At 41.8% G+C, this 19,719-nt stretch overlaps 1 protein-coding gene across 1 annotated transcript in view; it reads left to right on the top strand.

The window, feature by feature from the left end:
• ADAMTS12 (ADAM metallopeptidase with thrombospondin type 1 motif 12) overlaps positions 1–19,384 on the top strand; it is a 306,746-nt gene extending 287,362 nt beyond the window's left edge. The window contains exons 22-24 of the mRNA XM_041749284.1: positions 289–432; positions 7,663–7,816; positions 15,701–19,384. Of these exons, the coding sequence (XP_041605218.1) occupies positions 289–432; positions 7,663–7,816; positions 15,701–15,879 (477 nt within the window). The 3' untranslated portion in view covers positions 15,880–19,384. The remainder of the gene's footprint in view (positions 1–288; positions 433–7,662; positions 7,817–15,700) is intronic.
• The last annotated feature ends 335 nt before the right edge of the window (positions 19,385–19,719 follow it).

Below are 19,719 nucleotides of genomic sequence, written 5' to 3'. Positions count from 1 at the left end.
TTTAACCAAAATTCCTTCCTTGACATGCTGTTTTACTTTAAACTATGTGACATTTTTTTCTTGTCTCCTCAGAATGTCCTTTATCAATTTCTTTCTTTCTCTTTAATTCTTGTTTCATCACTGTTATTTGGTTATTGCAAGTAACCTGGCACAGATGCTGCAGATTCCAGTATAGTTACTGATATGCTTAAGAACACTGCATACAACAAAATAATAAAAAGGTCTTCCCTTATCACTGAAAATGTCACCATGTGATTTTTACCTAAACTTGTCCCTGTTATATATCAGTGTTCCAGGTCCTGCGGAGGCGGAGTTCAGGAGCGAGCAGTGACTTGTCTGGGAGGTCTCTGTGACTGGACAAAAAGGCCCACACCCACTGCACCCTGCAACAGCCAGCCTTGCTGTCACTGGGCCACTGGGAACTGGGACCTGGTAAGAGTCAGTTATATTCTCTTCAATTTTTTTTAGCCTAGTGTTTGTTTTCTTTTGATTTCTTTTTTCATTTAATTTTAAAAATTTAATTTCAAATTTAATTTAATTTTAAAAATTCAATTTCAACTTGAGTACATAGTATACTCAGTGCTCATCACATCATGTGCCCTCCTTAATCCTGTCATTCATCACCCAATTACCCCATCTCTCCACCCAACTCCCCTTTGGCAACCCTCAATTTGTTTCCTATAGTTAAGAGTCTCTTATGCTTTTTCTCCCTCTCTGATTTTTCCCCATTCAGTTCTCCCTCCTTCCTTTGTGGTCTCTTGTACTATTTCTTATATTCCACATGTGAGTGAAACCATATGATAATTGTCTTTGTTCAATTGACTTGTTTCACTCAGCATAATATCCTCCAGTTCTATCCATGTCAATATAAATGGTAGATATTCATCCTTTCTAATGGCTGAGTAATATTCCATTGGGTATGAGTGTGTATGTATGTATGTGTGTGTGTGTGTGTGTGTGTGTGTGTGTGTGTATCTCACAACTTCTTTATCCATTCATCTGTCAAAGGACATCTCAGCTCCTTCCACAGTTTGGTTATTGTGGATATTGCTGCTGTGAACAGCAGGGGTACAGGTATCCCATCATTTCACTACATCTGCATCTTTGGGGTAAATACCCAGTAGTGCAATTGCTGGGTCGTAGGATAGCTCTATTTTTAACTTCTTGAGGAACCTCCAAACTATTTTCCAGAGTGGCTGCACCAGCTTGCCTTCCCACCAACAGTGCAAGAGGGGTCCCCTTTCTCTACATCCTCGCCAACATTTGTTGTTTCCTGTCTTGTTAATTTTAGCCATTCTCACTGGTGTAAAGTGGTATCTCATTGTGGTTTTGATTTGTATCTTTTGGTTTCAAAGGTAATATATATTAATGGTAAGCATATCCATTGATTTACAGGGTGTTTCTATATATTTTAATTCTAGTACTCTTCTGCCATTAATACCTCTAAGTCTGCTAAAAGTTGATCCTTAGCTAATCTGTGGCCAGTGTTTATTGTCGAGCTCAGAAGAGAAAAGTCCAAGTACTTTCAAAAGAAAACAGATCAAATACCAATATTATCCCAGAGGCACAAAGCCCAAGGAAAGGCAATTTGTATCCCAACACCTTGGATTCTGTGGCTTTTCCTGAAGCAAACAGAAGTTGAAATGCCCTGCAGCTTGAGGCTTAGCCTGATTTTGTGAGTTTCAGATCTTATCAACCTGCAGATCATTTTGCCAGATGGCCAGCCTGTTTGATGGAGAGACAAACAAAAAATTAAGCTGTAATGAGGGAAAGATTTATTGTTCTCACAGAGTTTCCTTATTATATAAAGAACTGTATCAGTGACACTGAAAACAAAGAAAATTCTCCCATAGACAGATTGTACCATTACTCTGATTTGTCATATCCTGGGTTCCTAGAAAGTAGTCTTAAGGCCAAATCTAATACTCTATTAGGAAATACAAGGCCGAGGAGGTAGGGGTGATAGGAAAGAGGAAGGAAATAGGAAGGAGGGGAATCAACTATGAGGTTGGTATGTTACCAGACTGACCACTTGTCCTAACTCAGGAACAGCTGGTTGCTCACTCTCAAAAGAAGACCTTATAAAAGCTTCATGAACTACTGCCTCTTAGGGTCATTTATCCAGGGGCAGGAAGGGAGGAGATGATCTACTGGTTCCCATCTCTTAGGATTGGGTAAAAAGTCTCCTTACAGTTGGCTAATATCCCCTGTTGTCCGGGTTTATTCATCTGCGTGAGCATTGGGCAGGCCCCACTGTGTCACATGCCTCAATAAGAAAAGCCCGGAGTTAGAGGCAAGAGGCACACAGCATGGACATGGAAGATTCAGGCCAGTGGGTTGTGCTTTCATGAAGCTGGCTACCACCCCAGCTGGGGCAGATCATAGGCCAATAGCTGGGAGTCTCAACTCATATACAAATCCCTCAACAACTACGAATATTTTTTAAAGTAGCTTGTTCTTGTATATTTTGATAGTTATAATGCAGGCCAATGCAGTACTTTACCAAACATAATGGCCCCAGATATTTTTAAGCTGCTATATCCTTAGTGATTCTCCTTGTTCATGGTGGTGTAGCTGCTCCCGCACAACCATGATCAATTCACATACTGGCATGTACTCTTGAAAAAAGCTTCTGCTGCTACATCCAACTCAAGGTTGTGCTGGCCTCCAGTTATCACCCACTCGAATCCAGGAAGAACAAGATGATTCATTATTGCTAAACGAACATTGTACATTAATCATTTAGCCTGCAAAAAATAAAAAAAATTTTCATAGCTTAGGAAAATGCCCAATAGACAAAGAAGAATGATGCCAGCCACTTCATTAGATAGAGCACATAGTATTTTCTTTGAATTCCCTTTTTTCATTGGCATCTAATGCTGATTCATGATGATCACCAAAGGGGATACTAGTGTCAGGCCAAGCTTTTGTTTGTGCATCCTGCTAAACTGTCTACTAGGGCTATCACTGAGCTTTCACCCTGTCCCCATGGGTCGCGTGAACAGTGGAAAATGTCATGTGCAATTCTATTTTTTTCTAAGTAAATGTAATTTAATCTCTTTCTATTTGGGCATCTTACAATATCTCCCTTAGCAAATGACTTTATTTTCTGTTCACTAGAAATTTAGTTACTCCAAAACCAAGTTTCTTCATCCATCATTGATTTCAGAACCTGAAAAGACTATACCCAACAAATCAAAGTATGTTTCAGGATTAGGCCCTTCAAAAATACTCTGGGATCCTGGATAATAATATAAGCATGTGACCAAATTACATGTGACCATTAGAAGAAAATAATTGACACAACATGAGCTATCATGAAAATGTTATAAATTTGGGCCCGTTCAGGAACTCAAAATCCCACAGAAGATTAATAACTACAGATGGACCTTTTAAGTCTATCATTTCTCCGAGGCTCTAGTACCTTATTATTCATTGTAAAGGAAAGCTGGATAATACTCTTTCTGGCAAGAAAGATGATGATAGCCCAGCAGATATTACGGTAATGATGTGTGAGGCATATCCTGCTTTTAGAGAAGTCAGCAATTGTCAAAAACAGCCCCCTTTGCCTATAAAAATGTAATCTGTTTTTCATTACAGCACTTAGGTGTTATAAAATGAGGTTTTGTGTGGTTTTTGTTCTTTGATTTCCAGCACATTTTTTCAGTTATAGTCATGTCTGGAGTTAGAACAGAAAGCATTAAAATCAATGAAAAACTTAAAATACATAGACTGACCCAGCAGTTCTACCTGTAATAATTTAGCCCACAAATATACCATCAAACGTAATCCTAGATAATGATAAAGATGTTCATTGTCATGTTGTTTGTAATAGCAATTTCTAAAAATAACCTAAATTTTAGATGGATAGAACTGGTCAATCTATTAATTTATTATAGTATAGCCCTTTTAAGAATGAGGTAGAACTATATTTATGAGTTGCAAAAATTTCTAACAACAGAAGTTCAAAATTTCATTGGGGGGGGGGGTAACTGCCTCTTGAAGGTAGACATGAGTTAAAGTTTCCTTGGAATAGCCATGCGTCAAAAATTCATTGATTGTGCATATCAAAGAATAGGGGGCATGAAAGGTGGCTAACACCTACCAAGCCAGCCTTTGGAATTGCTCTTGACCTCCAACACCTATCATTAAGTGAAAAAGGCAAATTATAGAGATCAAGTAACACATGTGGATAGATTGAACATATACATTTGCCTCTGTTCCCCAAACTGCATTAAACAGAAGACATAAAAAAGTAAAAGTGCCACAAATCCACAAAGACAAGAGGATAGGAGACAATACCAGAGAAGGAGTCAATACAATTTTAGAAGCTAGAAGCAGATAGCAAAACTTAGAATTGACTTAGCATGTCCGAGAAAGCTAAAAACTGTCCATCGCAGAAATTTCCCAAGTACCCCTGAGGCAGCAGTGAGGGTGGGGAGGAATGGGAGTTGGTTGAAAGTTTGTAAGAGAGGCTTTTGGATCTTTAGGTATATCCGACATCCTGAGAAGACCCTGAAGGTCTTCTCATTGGAGAGATAAATCAAGAGAGACCTTGGAATTAGTCATAGTGTGGGGACAAAGGAGCTCATCTCACCAAAGATCAAGTGAAAATATATGCAGTAAATAGTGTCCTCCTTTCCCCAACAGAGTTCCACAAAGGCAGGGAGACTGGATTAGTCTCAAGAGAAAAAAAAACCCACAATAGATCTCTTCCTGACCACCTTATACAAAGCCATCTCTCAGGAACTGCCCTCCATGGAACTTCCAGTCAGCTCATAGGTATGTCATCTTAAGTCAATAGCCTAGGATTGCTGGACATTCGAGAAAATCTATCACACCAGGGACAAAATAACAAACAGAACAAAAGAAACTCCAAGGAATAGAGACCTTGAAAGAAACATCGAACTCACCCTCCCCAAAAAACTGAGTAATCTCTTGAGAGAAACAAGAGACTATATAGTATCCATGACATAGCTTCCTAGTGCAGCTATATAAAAAGAATATAAGAAGAACCTAAGAGTTTTTATAATAGCAAAAGTAAAAAAGTAAGTAGGATTGGGAAAATAATGTGGAGAAATCTCTCAAGAAAAGGAGAACAAAGACAAAAAGAATTTATGATAAAAGGTAAGTAGAGGATCAGACCAGGAGATACAACATCGAAATAAGATTCCAGAAAAAGAGAATGGAGATGGAATAGAAATGAGGCAGTCAGGGCAGCCCGGGGGGCTTAGCAGTTTAGCGCCACCTGCAGCCCAGGGCCTGATCCTGGAGACCTGGGATCCAGTCCCATATCAGGCTCCCTGCATGGAGCCTGTTTCTCCCTCTGCCTGTGTCTCTGCTGCTGCTCTCTCTCTCTCTCTCTCTCTCTCTGTCATTAATAAAAAAAAAAAAAAAAAAAAAAAAAAAAAAAAAGAAATGAGGCAAAGAATTGATAGAAGAAAATTTTCCAGATTCGGAGAATGTGAGTCTCCCACACCCATTAAATGCTATAAGAAAAAGGAAAGTCAGGAGAGAGGAGGACCTGTTTCTACATCAGCAAAAGCAGAAAAAAAATCTGACTCTACATGGTTGTTGCCAGGATTGAACTCAAGGATATCTCCTGTGCACTTAGAACTGTGCTACCATATATCAATAGTAAGTCCAAGAAAATTATTCAGTGAAGATGCTTGCATTAGCTCTAAAACATCTAATGGTTCCACCTCTTTGTATTTCTCTATTCCATCCATGTTGGTTGAGTGGTAGCAACAACAGAGTTTTATAGCGTCCCACTGAAGAGAACCCTTGGGCTCTTGACAGGGCATCCAGGACTGAATGAGACTAGTGTGGAGCTCAGCTTAAGGTATGATCAATTCAGTTGCTCAGTAATCTTAGCACCTTAGCTGGGAGGCTATCAGCCCCATTTCTGTTTGGGGGAGTTCAATTCTGCACAAAGATTCCTTATTGTTGCTGGTTCCAAAGAAGTGAAACTGAGCATTAACAAACCCCAAACTCACAGTATTACTACTGTTAACGAAACCCAAGTCAGCAACTGTGCTTCCTACTTAATCCTCCAATTAACTACAACACAAATTCATGCATCTTCTTTATCACAAGTCATTTTATTTATTTATTTACTTATTTCTTTTTATCACGAGTCATTTTAATTGACTAATAAATGCAGGAGCAGTGACTTCTCTGCTTATTTTTGTGCTTGGCTTGGAATTAGTTCTTTCATCTTAATCTTCCCTGCCCAAGAGTAGTAGAAGGACTTCAACATCCAGGATCATTAGACCCTTAGAAGCAGAAAGCAGGAAAGGAAATCATTTGTTCATTATCTAACAACCTTATTTTACAGCAAAAGAGAGAGGTTGAGTGAATGATCTAGGACAATATGCAGTAAGTGGAAAAGCCCATCTCTGGAATCTTGGTCCAGTACTCTTCATCAAATTTTGGCTTGATTAAGTTCCTTTGTTCTTGCCACTGTCCTCTTTGCGCACTTTTATTTATTCGGGATCATCTCAGTAGCTATTTCTTACTGGTTTCTGCCTTCTGGGAGATTTTGATTATATAAGAAAGATAAAACTAAAAGTAATAAAACATGAAATAGATGTTAATCATTAGAGTATCTGCTGTCCACAATAGCCGAAATATGGAAGCAACCCAAGTATCCATCGACAGATGAATGGATAAATGATGTGTGGTATAAATGTACAATGGAATATTATTGCACCTTAAAAGAATTTCTGGTGCATTCTCTAATGAGGAGGAACCTTGAAGACATTATGCTAATTGAACACACAAGGGCCAAAGGACAAATATTGTATGATTCCACTTATATGAGGTATCTTCAAGAGTCAAATTCATAGAGACAAAAAATATAATGGTGGTTGCCAGGAGGTAGGGGTGGGTAGGTGGGAGATGGGGCACTCTTATTTGATGGGTACAGAGTTTCAATTTGAAAATATGAAAAGAGTTCTAGAGATGGATAGAGGTGATGATTGCACAACAGTGAGAATGCGCTTAAGGCTGTGGATGGTAGACTTAAAAATGGTTAAAATGGTGAATTTTATGTTTTATAGATATACACAATTAAAAGAATTTTTTAAAGAGTATATGTGGTAAATTCAGATACATGTTCTTACATCCTCAGGAATCATAAACTGCTTTCACAGGCCAGAGAACTTCCCTTCTGCTTCCCGGAATCCACTTCAGGACATTGCAGTGTAATCTATCATGTGGCTTGAGGCCGCACGTAGTCGAGCTGGGCCCGTTCCAAATTCTCTCTCCAGTCTTCCATGGTTTTCCTCTCCTGTTTCTCTTTCCTCACGTCTGATTTTCAGCCCCAAATCAAAACTAGTTCAGAGAAGCTGGATTTCTGAGGCACCGGGGCCTAGATACGAAATTTTGTTCTATTTTGCTTGTATTCAACCTTTGTCCACATTCTTCAGAGAGCCAAATAGTAAATTAAACCAAATTCAACATCCAGCCAAATTCAACAGTCAGTATATCGACTCCTCCTGAATTCACATCTCCAAATTACTAGTGCTTTCTTCTTGGACTCCTTCAAAATGATTTCTGATAATCGAGACTTTCCCACAGTGACATTAGAGATGCTCTGCTGGAGTTCCTGTGGCGGTCCTGGGGAAGATTTGTGACTCTCTGTGCACCCCTCTCTTTCAGTGCACTGTTTCCTGTGGAGGTGGCTTTCAGAAGAGGACTGTTCATTGTGTCTCCTCAGAGGACAATGCAACTGAAGACAGATGCCGGTGTGATCACGAACCCAGACCTCCAGAATTCCAAAAATGCGGCCAGCAGGCCTGCGAGAAGAGTCCTGGTGGGTGAATGAAATTGCCCGGTGGGGAGAGGGCTTTTCATACATAAGGTGTCCTGCATGAGTTGATTGTGGATAGTTTTAGTCCCTTTTCTGAGCCAGGGATCTTGATGTGGAAGAGGCCAGCCAGCTCCACTCAAAGCAAGCTATCAATTTGGAGAGGTTTGACAATAATTCCTTGAAGGATTATCTCATCCATTTTCCTATCTCAAAGCACATTCACACTGATGTCATCCTATGCAGATGAGAATCACTTCTGCTTTTTCAAAGACTTCTGAGAGATGCTCCAGACTTTCTCAGGAAAACCAATCAAGTAATGAACAGCCTTCTCTATCAATGCAGCACCACCACTGTCTTAGATCAGGTTCCACAGAAATAGCTCTGAAGTGCAAATTTGTGTGCAAGGGATTCATTTCAGAAATGCTCCCAAAGAAAAGGGAATAGGGGAAACAAGACAGAAGAGAGCGAAGGCACCGCCAGGCTGCTGCTTCAGTCTGCTCCCACAGGAGAGCTCCGGGGTGTAAGTTCTGTGTCAGAGCCATCCGCTCCTGAGGCCTGGGGGCTGGACTTCCATACTCCCACACTCCCACACTCCCACACTTTTTAGCCACCTGTCAAGGGCTACCCCAGGGGAAGTGAATTTGCAGGTGTTAAAAGCTCTCTACATGGACAGACAAACCAGCTCCAGTAGGCTGTGTGGGCAGTTCTCCAAAAGGGCCAGGGTCTCTGAGTATTAGAGGCTAAAGAATAGGGATGGTGGGAATTAGAGGGATGAGGGGTAGGGCGTGACACCTGAAAATGGACCAGCAAATCTAAGGAGGGAGACTTGAACAGAGGAACATGACTGCTGTCTGATACATTCAACGTCCACCTTCAGGAAGCATCCTAATTTGAATGATCTATGGTCACCTTCACATTTTAAGTGCGTTGTACTATACAGCCTGGAAAGGTTAAGTGGCCTGTTCATGAATACAGGGTGGGCTAATTGCAGAGCCAGAGTGCCAAGCCAGTCTCCTTCTCCTCACATGCCCTTCCTCGGGGGTGGAAGGAATCCAGCTTTGGAATCAGACAGCAATGCGTGTGTATCCCTCAGCAGCCTCTTTCTATCTATGTGACCTTGGCAAGTTATTGAATGCTCTGAGCCTTTCTCCTTTTGGAGATAAGGAGAATAATAACACAAGCCTTCAAAAGTTGTTGTGAAGATTTTAAATAGCAGGTATTAAGTGCATTTGAAAAGAAAAAAATATCCATCAACAAACCAGTTCAGTTACCTTCTTTGGGCAACTTACTTCATTTCAGTAGACTACGGTTTTCTTATCTGTTTATGAATAGGTTGAAGCATGAATTCTAATGGCCATTCCACTGGTATTTGGGGCCTCATTGACATGTGAGTTTTTAAAATTAAAAAGAGAGAGAAGGTTTTCAGGCAGGGAGAGAGAATTTTTTGATACTTGACTTACATCTGTTACAACGTGAAGAATGCCTCTTGTAGATATAGTCCCCAAATTGGGATTTAGAGGGTCAGGCTGAATTTACTCTGCCCCAATTAAAGAACCAACTAGTAGACATCATCAGCTATGCGAAAAACTCTTGAAAAACCAGCATTCTGGTGGTACAGGTGGTAGCCTTTTTCTGAAGATTCTTAAAGATGAGAGATAGTGAAGCCTGTGGTCCGTTACTCTCTTCCTCGCCTCCTTCCAAGAACTGAGAGGGCTGGCATTCAACGGAGACTGTCAACAGAGTTCACACCCTGAGAAGACTTTCCCTAGAGGTTGCTTGTTGACAGGTCATGCACTTAATCAGCAGATACTTGCTGGGCACTGACTGACTACATGTAAACATAAGGTCAAACAAGGAACAAAGCTGCAACCCAGTGACACTGACCAGGGAGGGAAGGATGTTACAAGAGCTCTTGGAAAGGGCATTGACCATAAACTGGAGAGAGCAGGGAAGGCCTGCAGAGGAAGTGAAGGATGAGTAGATGGATCAAGCAGGAGGTTCCTGGACAGGCTTTCCATTTCTGCAATATTCAGGAAGGATACAAGGTCATGGCACAGGAATCCAACTCAAGTATGAAGGTCATGGGGAGTTAGGAATGGTAGGGCTGGAGGGGAAAGCTGGAGTTTGGGATGCATGCCGAGGAGTTTGGACTTTGTTCCCAGCGCAGAAGGAGCATTGAAGCATTCCAGATAGGGGTGTGAACATGAGAAAGTCATGCTGGCTGCCACGTGGAAGACAGACAAGGGAGCCCACTTTGGAGACTGCAGCTGTCCCCCAAGCCAGAGACGATGTGATAAGAGCTAGGGTGGTAGGTGCACAGATACGGAGAAGGAAGTGGATTCGAGAGCTATCAGACAGGGAGACTTGGCAAGACTCTGTTCCTGAGGGAAGAGGAGGGAAGATGAGCCCAGATTTCTGACTTGGGCAGCTGAGTAGAGGAGGCTACAGTTCACTGAGACAGGATGCCCAGGAGTGGGTTTAGGAATGAAGAAGGGAAGTGAGTTCTGTTTGGGACATGTTTGTTGATGGGCCTATGAATCATTTAGGTAGGAATGTCCTGTGATTGGTTTTGTACATGGATGGGGAGGCTAGGCGGGTGAGCTAAACTGGAAATTCTGAATGCAATACACTTAGGGAAAAAATGCTTTAGATGTGATTGTTATGTGCAACTTCTTTCTTGACCAAATTGCATTTGAGAGTGGCTATTGTTGACCTTACATGAAACTCAAAACACACACACACACAGAGAAACTCAAAAAAAGCTACTACCTAGGGCTCATTTTCAGAATTGTGATTAATTTTTAGTTTTCTGGACTCTAGCTACTCAAAGTAGTAGTGGCACCTGGACTGGCTGCCTTAGCATCACCTGGAAGCTTATTAGAAATGTAGGATCTCAGGCCTCATCCTAGACCTACTGAATCAGAATCTGCATCTGAATGCGATCCCCAGGTGATTTGGGTATTTGAGAAGCCCCCTGTTCTAGATCAAGGAACCAATTTGAGACCCTCTTCCTTTCATGTCATGTCATCACCTTCTATGATAACCACGTATTTTAAAATGTTAAGGCTATAGAACCCATCTATGTTGTGTTGATTTTTTTTATAACTGAAGCAGCAATATAGTCTTGGTTGACCATGTCCAGTGCTATGGGCTGTTATTTTTAAATTCTACGTAGGTGGTCCTAACTGTGCTGGACAGTGCAATCTTCAATAATCAAAACCAGGTTAAATGACATTTTTTTATCTTGAAATCTCACAGCTGAGAAGATGATGACTAACAGTTGGCTGGCAATGGATGTAAATAGCAATGAATTGCACTCACACAATTATCAGGGCAGCAAAAGTTAATTACTAGCTTCTCTTGAAGGCAAAGCCATGCTTACTCATATAGAAACAACATGAAGAGCAGCTTCAAGAAATTCCTTGGTTTTAAAAACTGACCAGCCACCCTTATGCCTGTGCCCTCTAAAATGCTTTGAAAATAAATCATTCAGTGTCTGGATCTTGTCAGCCATCCAGCCATCACAGTTAACATATGCCCTGTGTCCCTCTCATAAGATCAGATACGAATTCCACGTCAGGTTTGCTTTCCTCTGGGCCATTTTACTTCCTTTAGATGCCAACTAAATTACTAATGATTTAAATTCTAAATCAGAACTACCATTTCTGTAGTAGACTGTAAAACCCTAAGTAGGTTAAAAAAATATTTTCAGAAATACTTACTGAGTATCAGTATATTCTAGGCATTGCACTCATCATGATTAAAAAACAAAGGCAAAACTCATGCACACCATTCCTGGGCTATTCTGGTCTGTTTTGTTTTAATTTAAGGAATAAAGGGTAGAGAAGGCAAGAAAAAGAATAAGGAGAGTAATAAAGACAGTACCTAGAACCAGAGTTGGTACAAATGAACATTTGAGTCAGCAAACTCTCTACTCAGAAATCTTCTTCCAGATAAATAAGATTTCAGGTTTTCATTTATTCAACAAATATAAGGGATCACAAGATATGTCTCAGACAAGTGCTGAAGGCTGAGGATACAGAAATGAGTGTGATACAGCCCCTGGCCTCGAGGAACCCAAACTCTTAGAGAAACTGTATTTGTCAGCAATACTGAAATTGTTGTTCAACTTTCTTTTGTGGGCAAAATATTACCCTTTCAACCTAGACACAGCTGACAACAAAGAAACAAGCTTATAACTGTCCCTTTAAATTTCTAAGTTTGATTTCTGTTGAACCGGCAGAGACAAATTGGGATCTCCTCTCCAAGTCGCCCCTAATTATAAGCATTATGTGGGCTTCGGCTGGGATCCAGTCTGCTGATGAACACAACAAGCCTTCATTGTTTTATACTAATAAAGAGAACTGTGCAGTTAAGCCATGCCACAACATTGGGCTCATGGTCATCGTCTAAATGAGCTGCTAAACACGGGCCTGGAACACAGGCTCCCAATTTAGGCCACCACTATCCTCTGCTCTTCCTACAAGTCCTCAAACAGGAGGACCCCAGGACCCAGCATGCTCGCCAGGCTCCAAGGACCCTTGAAAAGCAGGGTTCATGATCTCATGGTTCCCAAGACCAGGCAAGAGCACCAGGCGTCGTTGAATCTCTGTCCACCCCGTAGGTGTCAACCTAACCTGACAATTGAGGGCTGTGTGTTGAGCAAAGGAAGATGTTCTCTTCAAGGAAGATCTGTCCATGTGACCCTCTCTTGGGTCTCTTGTGACCCTCAGTAACCAGTACAAGAGCTTCATTCCCTTGGTGGCAGAGTTTTAGAGGCACTGAAGCAACATTCAAATCCCAGCCACCATCTACATACCAGCTATGTGATGCTGGGCCAATTACTAAGCCTTTCCGGAACCCTGAGTTTTTAAAAGAATAGCTATACCTACAAGTACATTTCTACGTGGATCAAATGAGATAGTGTATATGAAGTGCATTGCCTGGTATGTGGTAAGGGCTTAATATGTTGTATTTCTGTTGTTATCACTGTCATAGGGGAAGAGGTGCATTACCTTCCCAGGGCTACCATAACAGACTACCAAGAGATAAATAACTTAAAACAACAGTAATGTATTGTCACAGTTCTGGAGACCAGAAGTTCAAAATCAAAGTCATGATAGGGCCATGCTCTCTGTCTTAGCTTCTGGTGGTTGCTAACAATCCCTGGCTTTCCTTGGCTTGTAGCTGAGTAACTTCAATCTCTGCCTCTGTCATTACATGGCCAGTTTCCTTCTGATGTCAGTGTCTTCCATGGCTTTCTCTTCACTGTGTGTACTTGTCTCTCCTCCTCTTCTCATAAAGACACTAGTCATGTTGGATTAAGGGCCCACCCTATTCTGGTAGGACCTCATTTTAATTTATATCATTATTACACCTTCAAGAAATATTTCCATATAAGGTCCCATTTGCATGTACCAGTGATTGGGACTCCCAATCATTTGCATGTACCAGTGATTGGGGACACTTAAACTTTGGAAGGATGCAGTTCAGCCCACAACAGGTTAGGGCTTTGGGAGTCTCTAGGAAGAAGCCCTTTTTAGAATGGTAGACACCCTTGAGAGATCATACTCAAGCCTTAGCAGAAAAGGCTCACATTACCACTTACAGAGCAGTTCAAGATAGAACATAGTACCATGTTTGAGCAAATATTACAGTAATAACGCAAGTTAAAAGCCTGAGACAGAAGGGATCCATGTGGGCCAGCATGGCCGAAAGAAGCTTCGTGAAGATATGGGATGCAAGCTGAGCTTTCACACTTCCTCCCTTCTTCCTTTCCTGAAGTAGCCCCAGAGCACTCACATACTCGTGGCAGAGAGGACATGGGACAGAGAGCCATGCCAGATGCACCTCTTCCAGCCACCATCCACAAGGGCTTCAGGAGATGCTGGCTAAGAAACTGGAGCAGACCTATTCCAAAGCCAGCAGCCTAGAAAGGAATCCTTGCCTTGTTCTGAACAGCAGCACACATGATGCATGGTCCAGACCCCACGGAGGATACCAACCACTCCGGTGGAGCTATGGGAGATGAAGAGCCCAAATTCCTACTCCATGATAGGAATCTTTGGCTGAAACATGTACTCCTTCTGAACAGAGCACCTAAGAAAATTTCCTGTGGGATTTTAGGAGAGATTGAATTTTATAATAGGCTTAAAGAAGAGGCCTGAAGAAGAAAAGAATCAGCAGTGAAGGCTTTTGGGGTTTGGGGAACATTGTGTGTTACCTATTCCCAAGTGCCATTAAAACATGCAAACAAAATAGAATTCTGATAGCTAGCAGAAGACATTTATTTCTTCACAAAACAAAACAAAACAAAACAAAACAAAAAACAAGATGCAGTCAAGGGAATGATGAGCCATGGGGAGATAAAAAGGTTTTGTTTTTTTGCTTTTTGTTTTTTTTTTTTTTCCTTCATGACCTGAAGGGGAACAAAAGCATAAAGAGGAAAAAATACTATCACAGTTTTTGCATAAAGGGAATATTACCTCAATTTCTACTTTTACTGACAGTCCTATTTACAAAGGACAGCAGCCTGTTTGTGAAGAAGATTTTCTTCAAAATTATTCAAATCTTCTCTGTAAAGAAGAAAGAAAGGCAACCGGAGAGCTCTGAGAGGCACTGAGGCAAAATTTGAAACCATTTCACTATAGAGAAGAAAAATCAGCTCTTCGGGACCTTGTTGAATTTCTTCCAGGCCAGGAGTACGTGAACCAGTCCAGTCTGAGTACCACCCCTAGAATGTGGGTGTTGGTGGCCCCTGAGAAACTCCCTGCATCACGTATAAGGAAATCAGGGCCAAAGGAAAAACACGAGGGACTTACCTGCTTAGAGCTGTCAGAGTAGAACAAGGGTTAGAAGCCAGGTAGCTAACTGTATGCTTACAGGTGGAATTACCTGTGGATCTTTATGCTTTCACCTACATGGTACATTCCTGGAGGGCAGTGATCACATTTTACGTATCTGAATCTTTTGCTCGGCTGAGCTCTGCTCGGAATACATTGGTTAGTTGGCTAGCTGGGTTATATTGTTTGGTGCTTTGAATGATATGATTGACAAAAGCGTAAGCTTTAGAGCCAAAACTATTTCTGTTTAGCTCTGGCTATGCCACTTACCAGCTGGGTAACATTGTGCAGATTTTTAACTTCTGTAGGCTTTACAGTCCTCATTTGTATAATGGAAAGAAAGGCTCAGTTACCTGATGGTGCTGCTGGGAAGATTAAGTGGAGCAATGCATGTGAAACATTGCATTCAACTATCACATGACAATACTGCAGAACCAAACACCTCTAAACTAAAGGCCTCAAAACTATAACCATGGGGATTTTGCTCAGCGCCTGCAGGTCAGCTAAGGTTCAGCTAATCTGGCTTGGCCTTGGTTGGCCTTGCTGCCAGCTGTAGGTTCAGTCTAGGTTCACTCCATGTGTCTCCCATCCTCTGTGGCCCACTAGCTGCGTGAACCAGGTCCTTCTCATGATGACAGCAGAAGCTCATCGGGGCCGGCTCATCCTCCTGCATCTCCCAAGGCCCCATAGGGATCATGTTTACTAATATCACATTGTCCAGAGCAAGCATTAAGCTGAAGCCAAAGTCAAGCAGTGGAGAAGTGTTCACTACCCACCAGGCAGCCATGGCAAGGGTGGGGACATATATACCACTGTGACACAGGAGTGAAGAATTGTGACCGATAATTCAGTTTAGCACAAGTACTTTGCACAGTGTCTGATACATAATCAATGTTCAGTGAATGTCAGCTCCTATGAACTATTATGAAGGCTTCCTTGGGAGACATATAACATCTTCCATTAATAGAGATTGTGCTCATTCACTTACAAAGGATAATCTTTGTTTGGTTTGTTTGGTGTTTCTTATTTTTCTCTCCTTCCACAGATTTACTTTGCACCAAGGACAACTTATCAGCCAGTTTCTGCCAAACACTAAAATCCATGAAGAAATGCTCTGTGCCCACTGTGAGGGCTCAGTGCTGCCTCTCCTGTTCCCAGACACGCATCGTCCACACCCGAAGGCCAAGAAAGCCACAGTCGCTCAAAAACCCCAAAGGATTCTAAGTCTGAAGGAAGTCACCCCGCACCACGGAATGCAGCAGCCCACTGACTGACTCTCCCACATTCTAGCCCCAGGGACCACTTCACTGACGTTTTTTGGGCCCAACTTTGGCTGAAAACAAAATTCACTGTGTTTTTTAGTCACAAAATGCCCTTGCAAAAGGCATGGAACTGAAGTGCCTGCTGCTCCTTGATAGGCAGGTGAGATATCCAGGAGGTTCAGGCATCTCCTGGGATGGGCTCCTAGGGAAAGGTGCCAAATTAGGTAAGTCAGTGACATGATGTCTTTTCCCCCCTTAAAAATAAAAACAAAGGCACCAGATTTTTCCCAGACTGCTTCAGGAGTATCAGGAAATAGAACCACATGTATCCAGGGAACAAATAATTGTATCCATTTACCTTTGTGAAATCATCCTTTTTTTCCCTCCCTACTTGGGGAAGCTGCTGTTTCATATGTCAATGTCATGGGAGAGCTTTCAGGAACATTCCTTTAATTCCCCCAGGCAGAGGGCCACTTTCTTCAGCCAGTACTCAACTGGGGCAGGGAGAGAGAGTGCTGGCTATATCACTCAGTCCCTATAGATGCGGTATCTGGGCTGTTTAGATTCCTGTGCCTGCTTAGAGACACGAGAATAAGAGGAAATCATCAGAAGCTGTAGGATTTAGTAAAGGTAAGGGATTTAGCTTAATTACATGGAAGACATTTATGACTCAAGGAAAATTTCCATGAAAAACTCTTAAAGAGGAAATGAATAGAAATCAGTTTCTTCTGGTATAAGAAAAGAAACATGAACCTTTATTCTTCCCAGTTTCCTGCCAAATACCTTTCCTTTGGAGAAGAGTAGATGAGTCTTCCTGTCTGACTTTTCCTCTCCAGCATGTTCCCTGCCTGAGTCATCAATTCAGAGGTCCAACTGTCTTTCCACTGCTGGGCGTTTACACAAACAGCTGCCATAGCCAGGTCCGTGGCTACAATACACCCCCACCTACCCCTAGGATGGGAATGGAGCTCAAGATTTAAATATTTCAGAGAACCAGGTAAAATTCATTAAGTACAAGAACTTGATACAAACTTCTAGTCTTGAGAAAAAAAAAAAAACTCAAAAGTGAGATAAACATGACCTACTCCCCAGTACTCCCAATAGTTACTTTTGAGGGGGGAGCAGGTAAGTCAGGAGAGTCCAAAACAGTAAAATGAACATGCAAGTGCTTGTTCTTGATGTTCTCACCACCTATCAGGAGGCTGTGGTCTCAAATATGAGGCAAATATCCTAGTTTCTAAGGGGAGGCATCTACATAAACTGAACCCAGACAGCAAGGATGGGTGGGTGGGTGGGCCTCAAGGGGAAGAAGTCTTCAGAACCAGCTCTTGACAGGGGGGAAGGCAGGGATGTGGCCTTCACGTAAGGAGCAGCATATTAGACTCATGCGCAGGCCCAGCACAGTTACTACTCACCAGGAGCACAGTGTCCCGTAGCTCCCTTGAATTACCTACCCCTTCAGCAGAATGGTGCTATTGAAAAACGGTGCTAATATCTAGATGGTGGCAGGAAGAGTATAAACCTGTAGATACTTGTACGAGTGGGCAAGTCCATCTACAGCTGTTAGATGTGTAATGGTGTTGCTGGCCAATGCCGGTTTTACTGCTTGATACCAGAAGCTTAAAATTGTTTTTGATGTGCTTTTATTTTTCAAGCCATTAATGTGTAATTATTCTGATAAATTCCTGTGGAAAATAAAACACTGGGGCTGGGAGGGAACTTAAGAAGAGAAACAGGACGAAAACAGACATGTTTACCTAAAGCCAGGGGGTTTATTTCTTGATAATGACATTCCTGTGTTCTCTGTCTTTAAATGCAAACATTGCTGGCTGGTGACACTCTCTGGTGAAATAACCATTTTAGAGAGAAGAGACTTAAATTGTTAGTGACGTGAGTGGAGGATATACTGATTTTTTTTTTTCACAGACTATCCCGCAAGGAGAGTGTGGACTTTCAGGGGGCTGAATTTAGTCATCTGGGCTGAGTTACTTCACCTGGTACTGTACTAGCTATCATGGGCTTCTGCGTGTATCAGAGACCTGGATATGACTAGTCTTTCAAAACTCAGGAACAAACCCAGATCTCTACTGACCTTAGCAAACTCAACAAGGCCAGATTTCCCAATTCACAAAATGGGCCATGTTATTTATGACCCACATGGTGGAGAGGATGATAGACATGTGGGGAGGGGTCTAGCCAGATACTCTATTCTAGGCCTTTCTCTAGTTTCTCAAAGACAGGAAGTTAGCCCCTAATCATGCACACGTTCGCTTCCTATTTGGAGGCTGTGTTGTGGGATAGCTGTGTAGCATCCATCATTCTGGTCTCCAGGATAGAAATAGCCCTTGGTGTTAGTCATCTGACACAGTAGTTACCTTGACAGTCACTCAGCTTTGGATCATCAGGGTTTTGACAGGTCCCTGTGCTTACATTCGGAGAGGGGAGGCTCTGAAGACAAGAACTTACATGCTGTCTTCTCCATTCCTTTGATACTCATGAGGGACAGCACAGAGCTGCATCATTGGTTTGTTTAATACTTGTCTTATTTTCTTCCCACCTTGAACAAGCAAGTGAAAAGTGTAGCAAGACACACTGGATACACATCTCCCATGAACCAGAGAAGCCACACAGTGTCTGGTGCTTAAATCCAGCAAGGTTCTTGAGCCCACTTTGGTTTACATTGCCTTTCACATGGTAGAGTTCACTGTACTCTGAAAAGTGGTGGGCTAATTTAATTCTTGAACATTAAAACATAATTTAATGCACCATGAGAAAACAATATTTCAAGAGACCCGTGAATACTTTTCTAAAAAACCATTTTGTGGATATGACAATTGCCTCTTCGTGGGAATGACTTGTTTTATGATGGGTTTTCTTGGTGCAATCATCCCAATGTGGTGCTTTCAGATATTTAGTGAATGTTTTTGATAACTTTCCTCAAGTTTCTGAAACCAATTTGAGAGATCTGTATTGTATCATAATTTCCCAATCAGTTGGCTAAAATTCTTCAGACTCTAAAAGCTACACATTACCACCCCAGAGATTGCAGGTCTTAGCTCTTCTTCCTCTAACTTTAAGATGAAATCCTGGAACAGTGTATCTGGTGCTCAGTACACAGCGATTCACTTTCAGGGGAGAGACCACATGACATGAACTGCCTGGTGCTGTAACTTAGCCAACATTTTGGATGCTACTCCTGTTTTGTTGCATTGCTAATTCAAATATTATTATTCATATTAATTATTATTTTAAGTTATGTCATTTAAAAAAAACATAGTTCCACCTATTATTGTTCTCCAAAGTGGTTGTATGATGTATATGGCCCAACCTATTTGCTATCCCTGCATCTCTGTGCAGCACTGCTTTGCAAGGCCAAGCCTCCTTAAGGGGTACCTTGGTGGGTACCTCAGTATTTAAAACCAGATTGTATTCATAGCCTGCCATTGTGTGGCATTAATAAATGGCTGAACTCATTGGTGTTTTCATGTGATTCATTTATTCCTGCTGTGAGACTCCCACCACCCACCAGGGTTACCCTGGAATTTAGCAACTGGAGGAGGAGGATACCAATTTCTTCCTCCTACACTGTGTGCAGATTCCTTCCTATTCCGCTCCTAGAGCATTATCCCACCAGATGAATCACATCCCAGATGAGGGGCAACATAGGTCTCTTCTAGTGAATGATTACACAACGGACACAACCTACCATATAATGATCTGAAGTGAGGTCAAATTCTCCTCGATACCAGGTTTAGTGTATTCAGACTTGCAGCTCACAGCACAACCTACTCTCTCAATCTAT

Source organism: Vulpes lagopus, chromosome 3 (assembly GCF_018345385.1).
Source record: "Vulpes lagopus strain Blue_001 chromosome 3, ASM1834538v1, whole genome shotgun sequence".
Taxonomy (NCBI): domain Eukaryota; kingdom Metazoa; phylum Chordata; class Mammalia; order Carnivora; family Canidae; genus Vulpes; species Vulpes lagopus.
The sequence above is the reverse complement of the archived record's forward strand: the minus strand, read 5'-3'. Positions and strand labels throughout refer to the sequence as shown.